This window comes from Pelophylax lessonae, assembly GCF_965119305.1.
Source record: "Pelophylax lessonae genome assembly, chromosome: 9".
Lineage (NCBI taxonomy): Eukaryota > Metazoa > Chordata > Amphibia > Anura > Ranidae > Pelophylax > Pelophylax lessonae.
This window is the reverse complement of record NC_138776.1, coordinates 127,759,113-127,779,207: the sequence shown is the minus strand read 5'-3', so window position 1 is coordinate 127,779,207 and position 20,095 is coordinate 127,759,113. Positions and strand designations below refer to the sequence as shown.

General features: G+C 45.1%; 1 protein-coding gene across 1 annotated transcript in view; it reads right to left on the bottom strand.

Moving 5' to 3' along the window:
- The window catches only part of KIF20B (kinesin family member 20B), a 197,980-nt gene that overhangs the window by 162,307 nt on the left and 15,578 nt on the right, over positions 1-20,095 (bottom strand). The window contains exons 5-9 of the mRNA XM_082266726.1: positions 12,178-12,362; positions 8,935-9,010; positions 6,374-6,607; positions 6,010-6,121; positions 4,202-4,273 (exon numbers count right to left, since the gene is read on the bottom strand). Of these exons, the coding sequence (XP_082122852.1) occupies positions 4,202-4,273; positions 6,010-6,121; positions 6,374-6,607; positions 8,935-9,010; positions 12,178-12,362 (679 nt within the window). The remainder of the gene's footprint in view (positions 1-4,201; positions 4,274-6,009; positions 6,122-6,373; positions 6,608-8,934; positions 9,011-12,177; positions 12,363-20,095) is intronic.

Sequence of the window (20,095 nt, the reverse complement as noted above, 5' to 3'; positions counted from 1 at the left end):
TCCACTTGTATGTGGATGTACAAACTTTGTAAAAGTGTGCACCGACGACCAGGTGGCTGCCTTGCAAACCTGCATCACTGAGGAAGGCCCAGGAGGCACTAAGCGCCCTAGTAGAGTGCGCCTTAACAGGGAAAGGAGGAACCTGACCCCTGATGGAATAGGCCTGAACCACCGTCTATCTGGTCCATCTGGAAATGGTCGCAGAGGAAGCGGACAACCCTTTGCAAGGTCCATCAGTGAGTACAAAGTCTGACTTTCTGAAAGACTCCGAAGCTGCTAGGTACACCCTAATTGACTGGACCACATCCAAATGAAAGTCAGAGACCACCTTAGGAAGGAATGATGGACAGGGGCAAAGCACCACCTAATCCTTGTAAATCACCAAAATTAGTTAAGCGACAGGATAACCAACAACCTGCGCGCAGAAGTGATAGCCACCAGAAAAGACCACCTTCTGGAACAGCCGGAGGAACCAAAATGTCAGACACCCTGAAGAAAAAGTATGCACAGGGAGCGTGCGGCCAAAGGTCATTGGAAAAACACCACCAAGGCTGATACCTGGCTCTTGATGGTACTCAAGGCCAATTTCTGTGCACCCCCCCCCCCCATGTTGAACGAAGGCTAAGATCCGAGCCCCTGAGGAGCGAGGATGAAGCCCAAGAGACTCATACAATACAATTTACGTCTTTCACGTACAATGGAAGATCTTCCTAGAGGTAGATTTCCTAGCTTTTAACAAAGTAGATATCACAGACTCAGACAAACCACTATCCTTTAGCACCTGGCGTTAAACAGCAAACCCGGCAAAGCCAGCGACTAAGTGCCGGTTCACACTTCCGCGTGTGCGGTGATCGCATGTAATATCGGAGCGCACTACTCCTTTATTACATGCGATCGGATGTGCAGTGCGAATTCAGCCATACACTTTGTATGGCTAAATTCGCACTGCACCCGCACAAAAGTCGCAAATGAGGCATTTTTTCAGCCGCATCAGGATCGAATCGCACAGTGGTTCACACTTGTGTGATCCGATCCTATGCGAACTGTCAGATTGCACTGCGATATGCGATCAAACTGGGGGTGTTGTTAACATTTCATTGACACCCCCTGCGTATCGTATATGGCAGTGTGAACTGCCAGATGTGCGTTTGCGATGCGGGAACAGGCTGCGAATTCGCATCCTTCCCGCATCGCACAAGTGTGACCCGGCACTTCCACAGTCCACTTCTTAAGGAGGGACTCCTCATAGGGGTAAAGCCTAGTAAAGCGCTTAGGAACCCTACGGGGACGCTTTGCTCGTCCCCACTCTTTACAAACAATTATGCCAAAATAGGCGGGGAAAGGAAACACTTTGCCGCTCTGGGTGGTTTGTTAGTGCCAAAGGTTACCTGCGCTTCCGTCGCAGCTTCAGCTGCGTCCTCCATGTTCAGAGTCCTAGGCACAGATACATTTAGTGCATCTACCAGAGCCTTTTCACTCGCGGTCACAGACATGGAGGAATCATCCACAAATTTGCGGTGGCAAAAATCAGATTCAGGATCTGATGAGACAGAGTAAGGCAGGGGGCGCTTTTTGCTAGCACATAGGCCGCAAGCCGCCTCCACCCAGGACTTAAGGGACTCCAGGACCACCGTCAGTGCATGGATGGATGATTGGGACCCGGAGGGCCCTGTAGTCTCAGAGGGGATCAGATGGGGAAACATTCTCCAAAAGACTCCATAAGTCACCAGGGGGACCCCACAAAAAAAAGTGTAACACACTGCTTTGGGACAACCCCCACCATGCTGGGAGCACCACCTGGTTGCCAAGCACAAGGTACAGAGCGATTCCCGGCAGAGAGGGAGAGAACTTCACCAGAGTCATCACCTGCCGACAGACACCTGCAACCACCAGAAGAATCTGCACTACACGTGCGGCGACATCAGGAAGCGGAGTGATCCAGGAGTCAGCACCAGGGGAGGATAAGGAGGGGCTCCCACTGACGAAAAATGTCGCTCACAGGGCTCCACTCCGATGGCTGCCGCTATTTACATCGATAAACCACAAGAAAATGTTCGCCAGACTACACAAACATGGCTGCCGTGTATAGAAATGCACAAGCTACAACAAAATGGCGTCCCCAGGAGGCATAGGGACCCAGAATAAGGGGACCAGGCCTCAGGACAGATCAAGGCAGGATGGGGGGCCCTGGCACAGGTACAACCCCCTGCTCAATCGATCGTCCGGTCACCGGCGGCATACCCCTCCCCCCAAATTGCCATTAGCACCCTGCCCCCACCCAAAGAAAGCGACCAAACCACCAAAAAAAAAAAAAAATACATCACCAGCGCATTTGGAGGGGGGGGGGGTCAAGATGAGGAACTTGGCAAGGGGGGGGGGGGGTGTCTGCGGGAAGGAGGGGAACCTGGGGGTCCGACCATCCTAAGGAGGGGCCCAAGTCCACCCCAAAACCCTCCAGGGGTAGAGGGGGGGACAGCCACCACTCCAGACAGATCCTCCTCTCCATCGTAATTGGGAGGGCTGTCTGCCAGAAGGAACACTGACTCAGGCCAAGGCCAGGTCATATGCGACCTTGCGAGATGTTTAACTCGCAGGGCCAGCCCCCGTCCAGTGAGGCTATGTGGCGGCGGAGCGGAGGCCTGCGCATCCTTGCTGGCCAGACTGGGGTGATCACTGGATTCTATATTGTCCAGCAGTTGATTGTAGTACTCACCAGAAAATGTAGTACTCATCAAAACGTTTTCAAAAAGTTGGGACAGGGCAACAAAAAGCTGGCAAATTAAGTGGTACTAACAAGAAACAGCTGGAAGAACATTTTGCAGCAGGTTAGTAACACGATTGGGTAAAAAAAGGGCATCTTAGAGAGTTAGAGTGTCTCAGAAATAAAGATGGGCAGAGGCTCGCCAATCTGAAAAACTGCAGCTAAACTTTTTTGCACAATTTCAGAATAATGTACTTCAGCGTAAAATTGCAAACGTTTTAAATAGATCATCATCTATGGTGCGCAATATCAAAAGATTCAATGAATCTGGAGAAATATGTGTGCAAGGGACAAGGATGAATCAAAAATATTAGGTGCCCGTGCCCGGGCTCAGGAATACTTTCAAAAATCACTGTCTGAAGACAGTTTGCTGTGCCATCCAAAAATGCAAGTTAAGTCCCATCATGCAAAAAAAAAAAAAAAAAAGGGAGCAATATCTGAACATGATTCAGAAATGCTGCCAACTTCTCTGGGTCAAAGCTCATTTAAAATGGTCAGTTGTAAAGTGGAAGATTGTTCGGTGGTCAGACGAATAGAAATTTGATATTTTTTGGCAACCATGAGCACCGTGTCCTCCAAACTAGAGAGAGGGACATTCCACCTTGTTATCAGTGTTCAATTCAAAAGCCTTCATCTCTGATGGTATGGGGGTGCATTAGTGCATATGGAATGGGTAGTTTGAACATCTGGAAAAGCATCATCAATGCTTAAAGATCGTTTTTAGAGCAGCATATGCTCCAATCCAGATGTCATTTTTTTTCCAGGGAAGGCCTTGCATATTTCAGTAGGACAATGCTAAACATACTGCATCTATGACAACAGCATGGCTTTGAAGCAGACGAGTCTTAAGTGCCTAACCAGCCTGCCTTGCAGTCCAGACCATTCACCAGCTGAAAATATTTGGTGCATCTTGAAATGAAATACTGTACAACAAAGACGAGCCAGGACTGTTGGGCAGTTAGAATCCTATATCAGGTAAGAATGGGACAACATCCTCTTGCAAAACTCTAGTACCCGGTCTTCTCAGAGGTTTAAAGAGTGGTTAAAAAAAAAAAAGTATAATACTAATATTATTATTAACAATAGAGGGGGATTTGACACTGTAGTAAACATGGCCCTGTCCCAACTTTGAGATATGTTGCTGCCATCAGTTTCAAAATTGCCTTTTTTATATCTTAAATTGATACATTTTCTCAGTTTACATGAGTTTGAGATTTGAAAATCATTGCATTCCGTTTTTATGGAGATTTTACTGTGTCACAATTTTTTGAAACTGGGGTTTTATAAGACGATTTTTTTATTTTTTTTTCAGTACTGTTGGCAACGCTGCCCAAGAAAACTCAAGCAGCTGATAAGAGACATCACACCTGCACACCCAAGGATCACTTCCAACATGTTTTGTGCTGTGAGGTTTACGTTTCTTTTTGTTTCTATACTTACTCACTGACTCTGACAACTCTTGGAACTTCCACATCTTCAATTTTTAATAGGCGAACAGTAAATATACTGTGACTGAAAAAGATAAGAAAAAAGAATTAGAAAGATTAGAATTTAGGCATCTCCTTTTACGTCCGAAACCATATGTAGGGATGACAAATAAACACAAAAGCCTGAGGATAGAGAATGAAATGGAATGACAGCCAGTAGCCCCTAGCAATGTGTCAGATCACTAAAGGAAGTTCTAATTTGTTTTTAACTATAAAATCCCTGGTTTCAAACCTAGTGCAATATTAAATTTCACTGCAATTGTGTGCATAACAGGGTGTGGCAGGATAGGACTGATTAATGGAAAATACATAAGGTGCCACTAGAGATCCTGAAAAGGCAAGTCCTGAGCAACTAGGTAGATTCAAACCATTTGCCCTGGTGAAAAAGCACTTTTTTTTAATGTTTTTTGCCCTGGTGATACTGTCAGCAAGGCAGATCATAATGAAAAATCCAAAATATTGCAGTAGTTACCAGAAAAAAAAAAAGTGTGGAAGGGGTAGAGGGTGGGCTGAGGGAGATCTTCCAAAGACAACTGCCTAAGGCTACATGTACATGGGACATTTTTAAAAAGTCCCTTGAACGTTGGAATTTAAAGGACGTTTAAAACGTCCGTTGTGTCGCGCTCGCATGCCGCGTTTGGACGCGTTTAGTGGGTGTTTGCACTCAGAACCGTTTCTAGAGGTCAAAAAATCATTCCCCTTTAAAATGGAAAAACGCGAGCGCTAAACGCGGGTGATCGCGTTCGGTCGTGTTTGAAACGCCGGTAAACACAAGTTCTGCACATCCTGAACGCAAAAAAAAAAAAACGACACTGAACTCAACAGACTGTAAATGACCCTGTGTACATGGACAGATAAGATAACATAGAGGTGGGTTCAGGGGTTTCTTAAAAAAATAAAAATGCCCACTGCTCCTAAATGGCCGTTTACAAGTTGCAGTGTACATGGACCCCAAGATGGAAAATACCCCATTGTGTCTCAAGGAAGACAATGAAGGTAAATCTCACCATTAAAAACACAGCGCAAAAAAAAAAAAAAATTATATTATAATATATATATATATATATATATATATATATATATATATATATATATATATATATATATATATATATATATATATATATATATATATATATATATATAGGATTATAAACCTTCCTTTTTCAAAGCAAAAAAAACAAAACAAAAAAACAAACAAAAACCACTAACACAAAACATACATAGTTGAAAATCAAGAATTCTGTAATATTCAGACATTGTGGCCATCATATCTAAATGGGACCTTGAGTGCCGGTTCACACTTGTGCCATGCGGGAAGGCTGCAAATTCGCAGCCTGTTCCCGCATCCGCACAAGAGGCAGTTCACACTGCCATATGCGATACGCAGGGGGTGTCAATTAAATGTTAACGACACCCCCAGTTTGCATATCGCACTGCGATCTGACAGTTTGCACAGGATCGGATCGCACAAGTGTGAACCACTGTGCGATCCGATCCTGATGCGGCTGAAAAAAAGGGTCCTGTGCGTCTTTTGTGCGGGTGCAGTGCGAATTTCAGCCATACAAAGTGTATGGCTGAATTCGCATCCGCACAGGAGATCACATGTAATGAAGGAGCAGTGCGCTCCGATATTACATGCGATCAGCGCACCTGCAGTAGTGTGAACCGGCACTGAAGGCGAATACCATTTCAATATGATAATCCAAGTTCCAGTACAATCAAAACATAATACATCTATAATGTTTAGAAGCGACCTACCTTCTGCTGGATGAACTATTTAGCTTAGTAAAAGCAATACTTTGGAATTTTTTCCCCAAAGCCAGAATTCTGCATGCCTCTTTTGCACTGGAAACCTGTATCCACTGGAGATCTGCAGAAATTGTTTTAATTAAAATTCCAACAGGGCATCATGACATAACCTTCCTGTATTTGTATAAGCATTCCACAAATTATTCCATCAAAGAGGCAATTTTCCATTAAATTGTTTGCAAATACATATTTATATTATTGTCACATCTACCCAGAATGTATGTTAGAATTACAGATTACCTCCCCTACCAATTTGAACAGATTATACAAATGTCTATGGCTGGGGTTTACATATGCCATGAGACCTGCTTACCTTTAACAAAAGAGAATCCTTTAATGTCTTGAGCAAGCTTTAGAGTTTTCCTTTTATAAAATTTGTCACCCGACACCGGATCCAGCAGATCAAAAATGCACTCATTATAAATTTCACAGAATGAAACCCAAACGGAAAACTTTGTTGCCTCATCAACATCCAAGGTGAAGCCTTCTGATTCTCTTAACTGTTCTTCATACTCAGACAGGATACGGGAAGAGAGTCCTCCGGTGCCTTCAGGGAAATTTAAAACAAAATCACTCCAAAAGATGCCAAAAGGATCAGTTTCAACCAAAATGATTCCACTAAAATAGACTAAAATTCAAGAAAACAATTCTGTCACAAACTATACCTGGCTGGTTTAAAGCAACCAAACTTTCCAGATTTTAGGGTATGTAAAAAAAAAAAAGAAAAAAATAAATAAAAAACACACACACACAATGATAGATAAGATAAAATAAGGAAAACTGACTGGTTATTATAAGCAAAAAACAATAGTTCTTCCTTATGGGGATGGAAGGGACACAGCTGTCACTGAGATGGGAAGGCAGTGACAGCAGTCAAATACTGTCACAGTTCTAACTCTTCACCACTATTCCAAAAATGGGTTTATGTTTGCGTGCCTGTTGGAAGAAATTTTCCCTTGTTTTCTATGCTGCGAAAGATGGAAAATATATTATATACAGTGGGTACGGAAAGTATTCAGACCCCCTTCAATTTTTCACTCTTTGTTATATTGCAGCCATTTGCTAAAATCATTTAAGTTCATTCTTCTTCCTCATGAATGTACATATAGCACCCCATACTGACAGAAAAACACAGAATTGTTGACATTGTTGCAGATTTATTAAAAAAGAAAAACTGAAATATCACATGGTCCTAAGTATTCAGACCCTTTGCTGTGAAACTCATATTTAACTCAGGTGCTTTCCATTTCTTCTGATCATCCTTGAGATGGTTCTACACCTTCATTTGAGTCCAGCTGTGTTTGATTATACTGATTGGACTTGATTAGGAAAGCCACACACCTATCTATATAAGACCTTCCAGATCACAATGCATGTCAGAGCAAATGAGAATCATGAGGTCAAAGGAACTGCCTGAAGAGCTCAGAGACAGAATTGTGGCAAGGCACAGATCTGGCCAAGGTTACAAAAAGATTTCTGCTGCACTTAAGGTTCCTAAGAGCACAGTGGCCTCCATAATCCTCAAATGGAAGACGTTTGGGACGACCAGAACCCTTCCTAGAGCTGGCCGTTCGGCCAAACTGAGCTATCGGGGGAGAAGAGCCTTGGTGAGAGAGGTAAAGAAGAACCCAAAGATCACTGTGGCTGAGCTCCATAGATGCAGTCAGGAGATGGGAGAAAGTTGTAGAAAGTCAACCATCACTGCAGCCCTCCACCAGTCGGGGCTTTATGGCAGAGTGGCCCGACGGAAGCCTCTCCTCAGTGTAAGACACATGAAAGCCCGCATGGAGTTTGCTAAAAAACACCTGAAGGACTCCAAGATGGTGAGAAATAAGATTCTCTGGTCTGATGAGACCAAAATAGAACTTTTTGGCCTTAATTCTAAGCGGTATGTGTGGAGAAAACCAGGCACTGCTCATCACCTGTCCAATACAGTCCCAACAGTGAAGCATGGTGGTGGCAGCATCATGCTGTGGGGGTGTTTTTCAGCTGCAGGGACAGGACGACTGGTTGCAATCGAGGGAAAGATGAATGCGGCCAAGTACAGGGATATCCTGGACAAAAACCTTCTCCAGAGTGCTCTGGACCTCAGACTGGGCCGAAGGTTTACCTTCCAACAAGACAATGACCCTAAGCACACAGCTAAAATAACGAAGGAGTGGCTTCACAACAACTCCGTGACTGTTCTTGAATGGCCCAGCCAGAGCCCTGACTTAAACCCAATTGAGCATCTCTGGAGAGACCTAAAAATGGCTGTCCACCAACGTTTACCATCCAACCTGACAGAACTGGAGAGGATCTGCAAGGAGGAATGGCAGAGGATCCCCAAATCCAGGTGTGAAAGACTTGTTGCATCTTTCCCAAAAAGACTCCTGGCTGTATTAGATAAAAAGGGGGCTTCTACTAAATACTGAGCAAAGGGTCTGAATACTTAGGACCATGTGATATTTCAGTTTTTCTTTTTTAATAAATCTGCAACAATGTCAACAATTCTGTGTTTTTCTGTCAGTATGGGGTGCTATGTGTACATTCATGAGGAAGAAGAATGAACCTAAATGATTTTAGCAAATGGCTGCAATATAACAAAGAGTGAAAAATTTAAGGGGGTCTGAATACTTTCCGTACCCACTGTATGTGTATGAGAATAGTGATTTATTGTTGGGAGGGCATTGTGATATGAAGGGACTGATATGAAGAGCTTTGTCTGTGACCAGTATATTCCTGCCATTAGTGATATTCCGAAATGCATCCAACACAAAATGTGCAGAAACCAGATTATTAAAAAAAAGTCAGACATGGTGCTGCACTGTACAGATGAGCTAAAAACTTCCCAACAAAACTTGCTTCCCCAAAACATAAAACTGGATACATTACCATCATCAGTGAGCAAGTCTGTAGTGTCTGCAGAGGTAGTGCTATTGTTGCTCCTAATGCTACACTGAGAATCAACCTAAAAAAAAAAAATTATATTAGAATATATATATATATATAGTTTAGATGTAAGAAAGCCATTAATAGAACATACAAAACGACAGAATACAAAATTCTAGAAAGGCTCTTCCATAGCCATTGAGGTACACCGTAATTCAGATAGTCAAATGGACTGCCACCTAAAGGATTGGCAAACTGAAAAATCGTAAACCAGCCCCAGTATTACCCTTCTTCTGCTCAGCATGTTTTTTGCTAGAGAATTAGGAGGATGGACATCTTTTCTTCAGATATGAGAAAACTAACATTTTTCGACTATTTCTCCTTGATTTCCCCATCTCCAACTTTTATCAAGATTGCTTACAACACCACTGCTTGAGCTGATCTCTACAAAGCTTTCCGAAATGGAGTTTTCCCACCTTGACTTTGGAAAGCCATACCCAGATCCTGAAGGACTGGACATGTAAGGGCTAACATGGAATGTGACCTTTCAAGCAATGGGTCTTAGCATAGTGAAGCTTTCCAGAACTTTACTGCACTAAGTTAGCCATGTCACAACCTCTACTTTAGGAACTGCACCGAATGGAAATTTTGGTGCCGAAACCAAAAATGCAGGATATACTTGGCCCGAAAAGGACAGTTTTTTTTTTTTTAAATATATGTTTATATAGGATTGTATTATATTCAACTTTTTAATTAAGATCATGAATTTTAATGAAAATTAATTTGTCGGCCATTATTGGCAACTTTAGCGCAAGAAAAATGTAACCCTTAAAATTTAATGTACGTTTCACACAGGCCCGTTGTGGCGTTAAAAATCCTGCTTGCTGCATTTTTTGTCAGTGGAAAAAAAAAAAAAATTGCAAACCACACCAAAAACACACCTCCATGAAGAAATTTACTGAACACGCAGCAAGAATGCATAAAAAACGCACCCGTGTTACATTTTTTGACCTATAAAAACACACCATAAGCACAGGAAAAATCGTGATCGTGGAGAAATCAAGTGGGTATTCGGTGCCATTATCTGCACTTTCCTCTTCTCTGCAAAATGCTGATCATCTTTTGGCTGCCAAAAGTTCGGTACAGCGCTACTCTCCTTCCTACCATTTGGCATATTAGTAGCATATGGTTGCTTCTCCTGCTTTACAAGCACTATGTGGAACGCCAATCTCTGGTCTGTTCCTACTACTAGTCTACAGTGACTTGGTCAGCTCAGGCCACCTTGACCTTGTTCAGCATCAGCTGCCTGGGTTGAGGAGTATCAACGCCCTTGCCTCACATATTTGACCTAGCTGTGGTACTGCTACATGGACACATGTTTGCATATAGACACTTCTGCTATGGCTGACCCAAGCCCATACTACACTAACTGATCGGGGGGGGGGGTTTACTCTGTATTTTCTGGGGAAAAGGATGAGTGCAATCTAGAATCTGGTTACCCTATAGTTGGTTATAGGGTCTACATCAAAGGAGTCTCCAGCTCTATCGAGTAAGACAGTCATTTTGTCTGGGAGCTTAAGAGCTTCTGTAGCCAGTCATCCAATTCCTCACAGAAACTGACTAAAGAGGCTTTAAAGCATGTTCCAGCACTACCCCCTTCTTAAGTCTAGTACGCACCATCGGGTTTTTTTTTACCCCCACCGTTCAACCCAGCAGGCTGAATGAAAAAAACGAAACAAAAACTGAAGAGCTTGGGAGGAGATCCCATACTAACAAATCGGATGTTAGCACAGCAATCTCCCCGCTGAGCTATTGTGCTGTGGTCTTCCTGCCAGAGCACAACCGTCAGCATTCTCAGCAATTGGTTGAGAGAGCTGATCAAATGCTGATCTGCTGGCTTCTGTCAGACTGGCTGCTGTACACACAGGCCGAATGTCAACCAGTTTCTATTGCATCGGTCTACACCACCCGGTATTCAGCCTGTGAGTTAGGGGCTTTACTCGGACCTTCCAGAGGCATTTCAATAGGTTGGGCTACTGGTCACTGTGATCATCTCTAAATCAGATTCCCAACAGTCTTAACTCAGAAAAAGACTGTCCTTGAGACACTGCAGTCTCCTGCCTTCACTTTTGTATTAAAAGGGTTGCTTAACCACTTAAGAACCAGGTCAAAAAGACCTCAGATCTCACATCTACACTAAAAACCAAATCATTGAGAAAAAAAAAAAAAGGACCGTTGAGAGGAAGAAACGTAGGACATTGCTCCGGTCCTCCAAGACCATAGAGTCGAGTGGGGGCCAGCTCCAGTTGCAAGAACACATAGCTAGCATTCAACAAGGACTTGAACTGCAATCATTTGTAGCTTTAGATAGTCATGTATCGCCTGAAGTACAGCACAGAATAACAAGCAACACAAACAAGGACGTATCTAAAAGGCATTTGGATTACTGAATAGCACAAGACTCCATCACCCACTTGTGAGTGATGAAGCTATGTTAAGTTTTCCTGGATGGTGGAGTTAGCAGAAAGCTCCATCACCTCTCAGAAGAGTCAGAACTTTGGCACTGGGCCATGACTGCAGGTTTTTGAGGCTCCAGCAGTTCAGAGGCACTCCAAGTCTTAAATTATTAAAATTTAGTCTTTACAAGATTTATACTGATAACTTTATTTAGGTTCCAGGAGTTAGAGGTGAAAGGTCAAATGAAGGGTTAAGGGCCGTACACACTTAGAGAAAAATCGGACGAAATATCCTCCGATTTTTCTCTGTCTTCTCAGCATTCATTACCGTTTTAGTAGACAGTGCATAAATGTTCACGAAATTTCTCGTCCGATTTTTCTTTTTTTTTTTTTGGCACATTTGTTCCTAGACTTCCGGGTTGTCAGCAACTTCAGATCATGCGCGGTCTTTCGTATCCGATTTTTCACGGACGTACTGCATACACATTAAACGAAAATCGGTCGTCTAGGGACGGACGAAAAAAATTTTGGTGTTTGTCCCTCCGTTTTTTTTTCGTTGAAAATGTCGGCATCGGCTGCTGAAAGTTGTGTACACACTAGGAGAAAATTGGACGATCTCACATCGGGCGGGAATTTTCGGCAGATTTTCTACTAGCGTGTACCCCACTTTACCAGGCTTGTTCTGTCAAGTGACTTTATGTAAAACATCACATAATAGCTGCATAATTGAATCAAGTAAACAAGCCCTGGATTAAAGATAATTTACCACTCCAGCCATCGCACAATATACCTCTTTTGTGTGACGAAGTACACTATTTTTGAATGCGACTTCTGTTTTTATCTGCTCTTTGGTCAACCGTATATAATCTCTGCATCTGTGAGGTTTTATGTCCATCTTGGAATATACTTTTCCTTCAATAGTATTAAAAAGCATTTCCATTGATCTTGGTAGGATGCCCGCATCACATTTTGTACCTGTAACAAAAAAAGTAGGTGGTTACAAGTCAACATACAAAAACTAAAAAACTTGAACTTGACAAGAAGAAAGAAGAAGAAGAACCGACAAGCTGACTGTCATTCAATCCGATCTGCTAGACCGATGGGGGAACAGATCACCCATCCGTTTTTAGCGGATTGGATCAGATCAGATGTTGGCCAGTGTCAACGGACACGTCCGTTTACATACACCTAGAGGGAAACTGATGGTTTGATCAGGTCCACCTGTGTGAAAGGGGCCTTGAAAGAAACACCATTTGGGTTAAAAAAAAAAAAACACAACTCAATAGTTTAGGAGGGCATTTGTCAGGAAAGCAGTGAAGAGATCAATGAAGTGGTCTTCTGAGGACAAAGTACAGCAGTGCAAAACATGTTATCACGGCAACCCTGAGGCTTTCCAGGCTGGGTCCCAAAGCTTGCTGACGTCACCTCCGGGTAGTGGCCTCCGCTGTGGATAGCTCGGGGTGGCTGCTCCGCGGCACATCTACACTGCTCCGGTGCGAGCAGCCACACTATTGGGTGGGAGGAAGCCACGTCACCCTACCGGCTGGTCCGGTCTGCTTTTGACACATAAGATCCTTCTCCCTCCTGCCTGGTTCCCTGTTGTGATCATCTACACAGTTCCGGCTCACCATGAGGCTCGGTCATCCTGTGACCCCCCCCAGCAACGACACAGATCTGGTTTGGAACACATTCTATTATGTTTTAATCATCACTATATATTCTTTATGAATAAACTTTTCAAGGTTTTCCATCAAGCCTGCCTGAGTTACATTGTAGACTTTGTACCGTGGGATAGCGCTGCTGCCCCTCCACCCCATGCACTGACTTATGCTGAATCCGCATTAATTAGCAGCAGCACCACACGGTAATTTGACTTTATTCATTCCTGAGAGTGAGAGATATCACAGTTAGCGCTGGAAGTCCCTTTGTTTTTCTGAATCCCTGTCTGTCTGATCCATCTGGAAATGGTCGCAGAGGAAGCGGACAACCCTTTACGAGGCCCATCTGCGAGCACAAATAGCAAGTCTGACTTCGTGAAGACTGCATACCTGCCAGGTACACCCTAATTGCTGGACCACAACCAAGGCATGCAAGGCAATTTCCTTCAGATGTTTAGGGCTGGGCCACCAGAAAGACAACACAAAGTCTTCCTTCAAATGAAAATCAGAGACACCCTTTGGAAGGAACGACGGACAGGAGCGAAGAACGACCTCATCTCTGAATCACCAGGTAAGGTGAACGACAGGATAACGCCGCCAGTTCAGACACCCTGTGCACAGAGGCAGTAGCCACCAAAAAAGGTCACCTTCTGAGACAGTGTAAGCAGAGGAATTTCCTAAAGATCCTCAAAGGGAGGCTTCTGGAGGGCCAAAAGCACCAAATTGAGGTCCCATGGCGGCATCAGAGACTGCACTGGAGGAACTAAATGTCAAGACACCCTGAAGAAAGGTACGCACCACAGAGTGTGTGGCCAAAGGTCGTTGGAAGAAGACCGCCAAAGCCGACACCTGGCCCTTGATGATACTCAAGGCTAATTTCTGTTCAACCCCCTATTAAAAAGGAAGGTCAAGATACAAGCCACCGAGAAGGAACGAGGAGGAACCTCAAGAGACTCACACCACGAAATGTACGTCTTCCACGTACAATGGTAGATCTTCCTAGGAAGTAGATTTCCTAGCTTTCAACAGTGTAGGAATCATCGACTCAGATAAACCTCTATCCTTCAGCACCTGGCGTTAAACAGCCAAGACGTCAAAGCAAGCGACTGTAAAAGCAGGATGGAAGATCAGTGCTTGGAACAGCAGATTCTCCCCGAGAGGAAGCTTCCAAGGAACGTTGGCGACCAGCCGCACCAGACCAGCGTACCAAACCCGGTAAGGCCAGTCTGGAGCCTCGAAGATGAACAGAATGTCTTAATCCTAGTAGTAGTCTTGGAAGAAGCTTGAGAGGAGGGAAGGTGTAAATCAGACGATACTGACCCCACAGAACAACCAGCACATCTGTGGCGTCCGCCAGAGGATCCCGTGTCCGAGCCACAAAACTCTGCACCTTTCTGCTGAGCCGAGACGCCAATAGAACCGCCTCGGGATGCCCCCCCCGGGGATGCCCCCCCAGAGACCAAACTGAAACACCTTTGGATGAAGGGACAACTCCCCTCTTGCAGTGTCCAGATCCCCTGAGCAGAATGCTTGCCGAGGAGGCATCCCCAACCGGACAGGTGGTGACCACTGTCCAAAACAGGGGGGAGGAAGGATTTGGCCAGCCGAAGCGTCGGAAAACAAAACCACCATATCAAGGACTCCTTCGTTCCCCGACTCAGCCGAATCCGATTGTCCAGAGACTGCAGAGTCTTGTCCCATTTGGCCAGAATCTCCCAAAATCCCACTGACGCAGGGATGCCACCACCGTGCAAATGGACAAAATTCTGAACTTTCTGCACCTGCACAAAGCAGTTCAGCGCCTTGAGGTCAAGGATTGGACACACTTTGCCTTCCTTTCTGGGAACTGTAAACAGGTTTGAGTTAAAACCCTGAAAACGTTCTGAAGTCGGAACCGGGACAATCACCCCTTGAAGCAACAGGTCTTGTTCCGCCCCAAACAGACCCTGTAAGCAGTCCAGGGACAGGCGCAAGTTGGAAGGAAAGAACCTTGCCGGGGGGACAAGAACAAAACTCGATCTTGTAGCCGGACCAAATTACTTTGTGGACCCACTTTTCTACCAGGGAAGTCCACGAGTCCAGAAACCAGCAAAGATGTCCCCCCACCCCCGATACGGGTAAGGGCACACCTTCATGCTGAAGGAGCTTTGTCCACGGGACTGGAGAAGACCGCTCTCAGTTTGCCAGACCAGCAATGGCGAATACCTGCCTCTGTGCCAAACCAGTCAGAGTGTACATATTGCAGACCACAGCCTCTGCCTTCCTGTCAACCAGATCCTTAAAGGCCAGGGACTCTTCAACCGGAATCATGGTTGCCTTGTTCAATCTGGAAACCGGACGGTCCACCACCGGTGGCACAGTCCACTTGTTAATAAGGGACTATTAATGGGGTAATGCCCAGTAAGGCGTTTAATGACCCTAAGGGGATGCTTTGGTCATCCCCACTCTAAACGACAATTCTGTCAAAATAGGTGGGGAAAGGAAACACCTTTGCCGCTCTGGATAGCTTGTGAGTGTCAAAGGGAACCTGTGCCTCCGTCGCAGCTGCATCCTCTATCGTCAAGGTCTAACGCACAGATACAATCTGCGCTTTCACTAGAGCCTTTTCGTGCGCAGTTGCAGACATGGAGGAATCATCCTTACTATCAGAGGATTTCGGACATGTGGTTGTAGACCCAGCAGGGTGACCAATGTCCGCGGCGGCCGAATCAGATTCAGCATCTGATGAAACAGGGAAGGTGGGGGGCGCTTTTTGCTAGCTCATCGCCCGAAAGCCACCTCCACCCGGGACACCAAGGATTCCAGGACAGCCGACAGTGAATCGATGGATGGTTGGCACCTGGAGGGCCCCACAGCCTCGGAGAGGGGAGCAGGTGGAGAGATGTGCACCAAAAGACTCCACAAGTCACCAGGGGAACCCCACAAAACAGGTGTAAAACTGCAAGGGACACCCCACACCGCACTGGCATCACCACCCAGTCACCAGGCACTGAGCACCAAGCGATCCTCAGCAAAGAAGGAGAGAACCCCACCAGACTTACCACCCAGCAGAAACAGGTACCTGCAGCCTCCAGGATAATCTGCACTGCACGCACGGTGATCAGGAAGTAAAAGGATCCAGGAGTCAGCACCAGGGGATGAGGAGGGGCTCCCACCGATGAAATGGCCACCGGACTACACAAACATGGCCGCCCTGCATCGAAACACAGGCTACAACAAAATGGCTGCACCACAAGGCTTACAGGGACCCAGGAGGGAGACCAGGCCTCAAGGACAGATCCAGGCAGAAGGCGCTGGTTGCCGGTGGCACACCCCCCAGCCCTTATCACCAGTTAGCACCCCTCCCCCCAGCCTAGGAAAGTGGCCAGACCACCCAAATAGCCCCAGCGTGGGGGGGGGGGGGGGGAGGGGTGCCTGCGGGAAGGAGGGGAATCCAGGGGTCCAACCATCCCAAGGAGGAGTCCACGTCCAACCCCAAAACTCTCTGGGGGGAGGGGGGGAGCAGGGAACAGCTACTCACCATACCAGGAACCAGACGGGCACTGCTCCAGACAGAACCCCTTTCAATCTAAATGGGGGGGAGCTGTCGACCAGAAGGAATGATGCGCCTCGGGCCGAGACCCGGTCGTATGCGACCTTGTGAGGCATTTAACTCGCAGGCCAGCCACTGTCCAGTGGAGTCATCTCACGGCCGACCTAGGGCGGAGCTCCGGTCTGCGTGCACTCGCCAGATTAGGGTGACCACTGGGTGTAATTATCCAGCCCGTCGCCCAGTCAGGCAGTTGATTGAAGATCTCACAGGAAATATCCAGGAGAAAAAGCTTTCTATCTAAGAAAAAATTTGCCAGGACCAGAGATTCCAGCAAGGAACTAAGTCCTTGCTCCTGACTAGGCAGAAAAAAAAATATATGTACACCTATAGCAGAGAGAGGGAATATATTCCCTGGGACTGCCCATAGGCGTAGCCCGACTTTTTTTCTACCTAGTGTCCCACTCCTGTAGGGGGCAGTATAATCCAGTGGTTAAGAATATCAGGAGTTGTGTCTGTCAATGAACGAAAGACATTGCTGTTCAAGCTAAAAACAATGAGGTTTAAATTGCGCTTCAAATAGAAGAGGAATCTAAGGGTTTAAATCAGTTTTTAGGACAACCCAAGGCATTTTAACGGAACCAAACATCAATTGACGAATTACTTGTCTAGCGCCACCCCTGAAGGAGCCGCGTAGTAATTTGGGGTTCTTTGTTCTGCCCCTCTGGTACACCTGGTTAAATGTTAAAAAAAAAAAAAACACTGCAAACACAATTAACAAGTGAGAAATTCACTTTCTCCTGGCTGTGGGGTATTGCCAACAAAAAGTTACCCAGCTGTTTAGTAGTAAATACACTTAATCTATTAATAAGTAACAGGTTAAACAGACTTAAACATACAGCAGGAAAGTTAGGACAAACATAAAACTGGGTAATTATAATCTTATACTGGGTTTTGAGTGCACTCAAATGAATAGACAGGGGCAGGGTACCTCTTTAACTAGCAAATGATCAAGGCCCTGGGATAGTTACGGTTAAGGGCAGTCTTTGTCCGAAGTCTTCACCAGCCGACGTTGGTGCTCATTGGCACGCGTTGTGGCCATCAATAAAGGCTGCAGGCAATGTTAGCACCATAAGATGGCTGGTTGGGTAGATCCTAACAGCTCAGTCTTTTGTGGCTATAGCAAATATTGGCCACAAGGCCCTCTCACCAGACCCAGCAATAACGATTGCTCTGATCAGAAGTCCGCCCGCTCTGGGTTGTGACTTCGGTGAGTAACGCCCAGACTTGTGTTCTGGCAGGGGCTCTGTTCCTTTCTTCACCAGGGATGGCGCTGGGCTGTTCGGCTTTCCCTTTGGTGAGCAGGCCAGTGAGGTTTTCTCCCCCTGTGGGCGCATCCTCCCCCTAGAGGACCTGGGTTGCACCGATTGGGCATGTTCTCTTTCCAATCTCGCCCTTAATCCTTCCCCACAGCCTCTGGCTCAAGGCTGGGGCTGTGGACTGCTATCCATTAATTCCCATGGAGCCAACAGTCTTACTGTCATCTTCCTCACTGCTGAAAGGGAAAGGGGGGGGGGGGGGTAAGACACTGACAGTCGCTCTGTCTTCCTATGCAGCAGCAGCTGTTTACATTCTGCCTGCGGGAGGGGAAGGTTGGGCCTTGGCAGTACCCGCTACACTTAAAAGTAAATCAGTCTTCAAAATGTTGTTTTGTAATTTACCGTAGAGGTTAAAAAAACAAATCTACCTTATGATCAATACCCCCCACCCCCCTTTCCTGAGTGTAGTCCACAAAGAGATCCTCATCGCTTCATTGTGCGGCCCAGCACAGCCTTTCATGCGCAGTATGAAAAATAATCTTTTGCAAGAATTTCATAGTTCAATTCCTTCCTATAGGAACCTTGCTCTGGTAGATCATTGAAGGCCGGCATAAGCACAACTCTCCCACAGTAACGAATAGAGATGCACTTGCTGACCGCCTGTTTGTGTACGTCAAGTTTTTTTTACGGTAAATACCGGGGTTATGGCAGCAATTAGCTGCCATATCTTTTTTTTTTTTTTTAGGCGGCCGGCTTTCAGATAAAAGCAATCCTGGTGGCGGAATTGCTACGGGATCACTTTTATAGGCGGCAGGGGAGGTGCTCCCACTGCTTCCTGGTTGTTTCTGGGTTTACCAGAGCTGGCTTATTGCTAAGCAGGAAGTCAAGATGGCCCTTACTTGGCTCTATGCCCTTGGAGGACCGGAGAAACCCCTGATGTCACTTCCAGGTCTCGGCCAATAATTTTTTTTCCCCCTAAAGAAAAAAGGTTAAAATGAGAGATCTTGGGTCTTTGACACCAAATCTCTCAATAAAGAGGACCTATCATCATGCTTATTTCTATTACAAGGATTTTTACATTCCTTGCAATACAAATAAAGTGATAAAACAAAAAAAATAAAAGGGATAGGGTGAAAAAAAAAAAAAAAAAAAAAAAAAAAGCGCCTCATCCTTCCGTGCTCGTGTACAGAAGCAAATGTATACGTGAAAAGTGTTAAAACCACACATCTGAGCTATTACTGCGATTATTTGAGCGAGAGCAGTGATTCTAGTGCTAGACCTTTTCTGCAACTCTCAACAGGTAACCTGTAAAAAAAAATTTAAAGCATCGCCTCCTGAGATTGGATACCGTAGTTTGTCGCCATTCCACGAGCGTGACATTAGGTATTTATTTATTCGGCGTAACATCTTTCACATTATACAAAAATAAACAAAATAATTGGGCTAACTTACTGTTTTTTTTTTTGAAAGTATATTCTTTCCAAAAATAAAATGCGTTTGAACGACTGCTACGCAAATACAGTGTGACAAAATATTGCAACGACCGCAATTTTATGCTCTAGGGTCTCTGCTAAAAATATTATATAATATATATATATATATATTTTATGTTTGGGGGTTCTGAGAATCTACAAAAAGGTACAGTTGTGTTTTAAACCCCAATTCCAAGCATACAGAAAAAAATAACTTCCCCCATAATTTAATCAGAACACTTACAGTTCACCTTTAGAATATCTTAAGTTTCACCCATTTTTAGGGTGTACCATTTAACATGTTCCAGCACACACCCCTATGCCCCCTGTGACAGCGGCCCTCCCCAGTAGCCACTGTCATATTTAAAATAAGTGTGGTAGTGCGGGGCCCTTGCCACTCAGCTGTATCATACATTCATAGATCTGTGAATGAAGCAAAAAGTGCCATCTGCCAACACGGCAAACACTCATCGTTTTTAATGACTACAAGTGCAATGATCAGCATGGTGGTAGTCTATTCATACTTCATCTAGCCTTCTAACTTAAGGCCCTGCAGGAGGAGAAAGCTGGAGGGAGATGGTGCAGGAGTTCGACATTGCACCCATGATCTACTAATTGCAGTTGCAATGCTTTGCAGACTCCTGTGGAAAAGCATAGAAAGCACATTTTTTTCCTGCAAAAAATGTGTTAGCATTTGTTATTTTTGCTTTATTATTTCCCTATAGGTGAA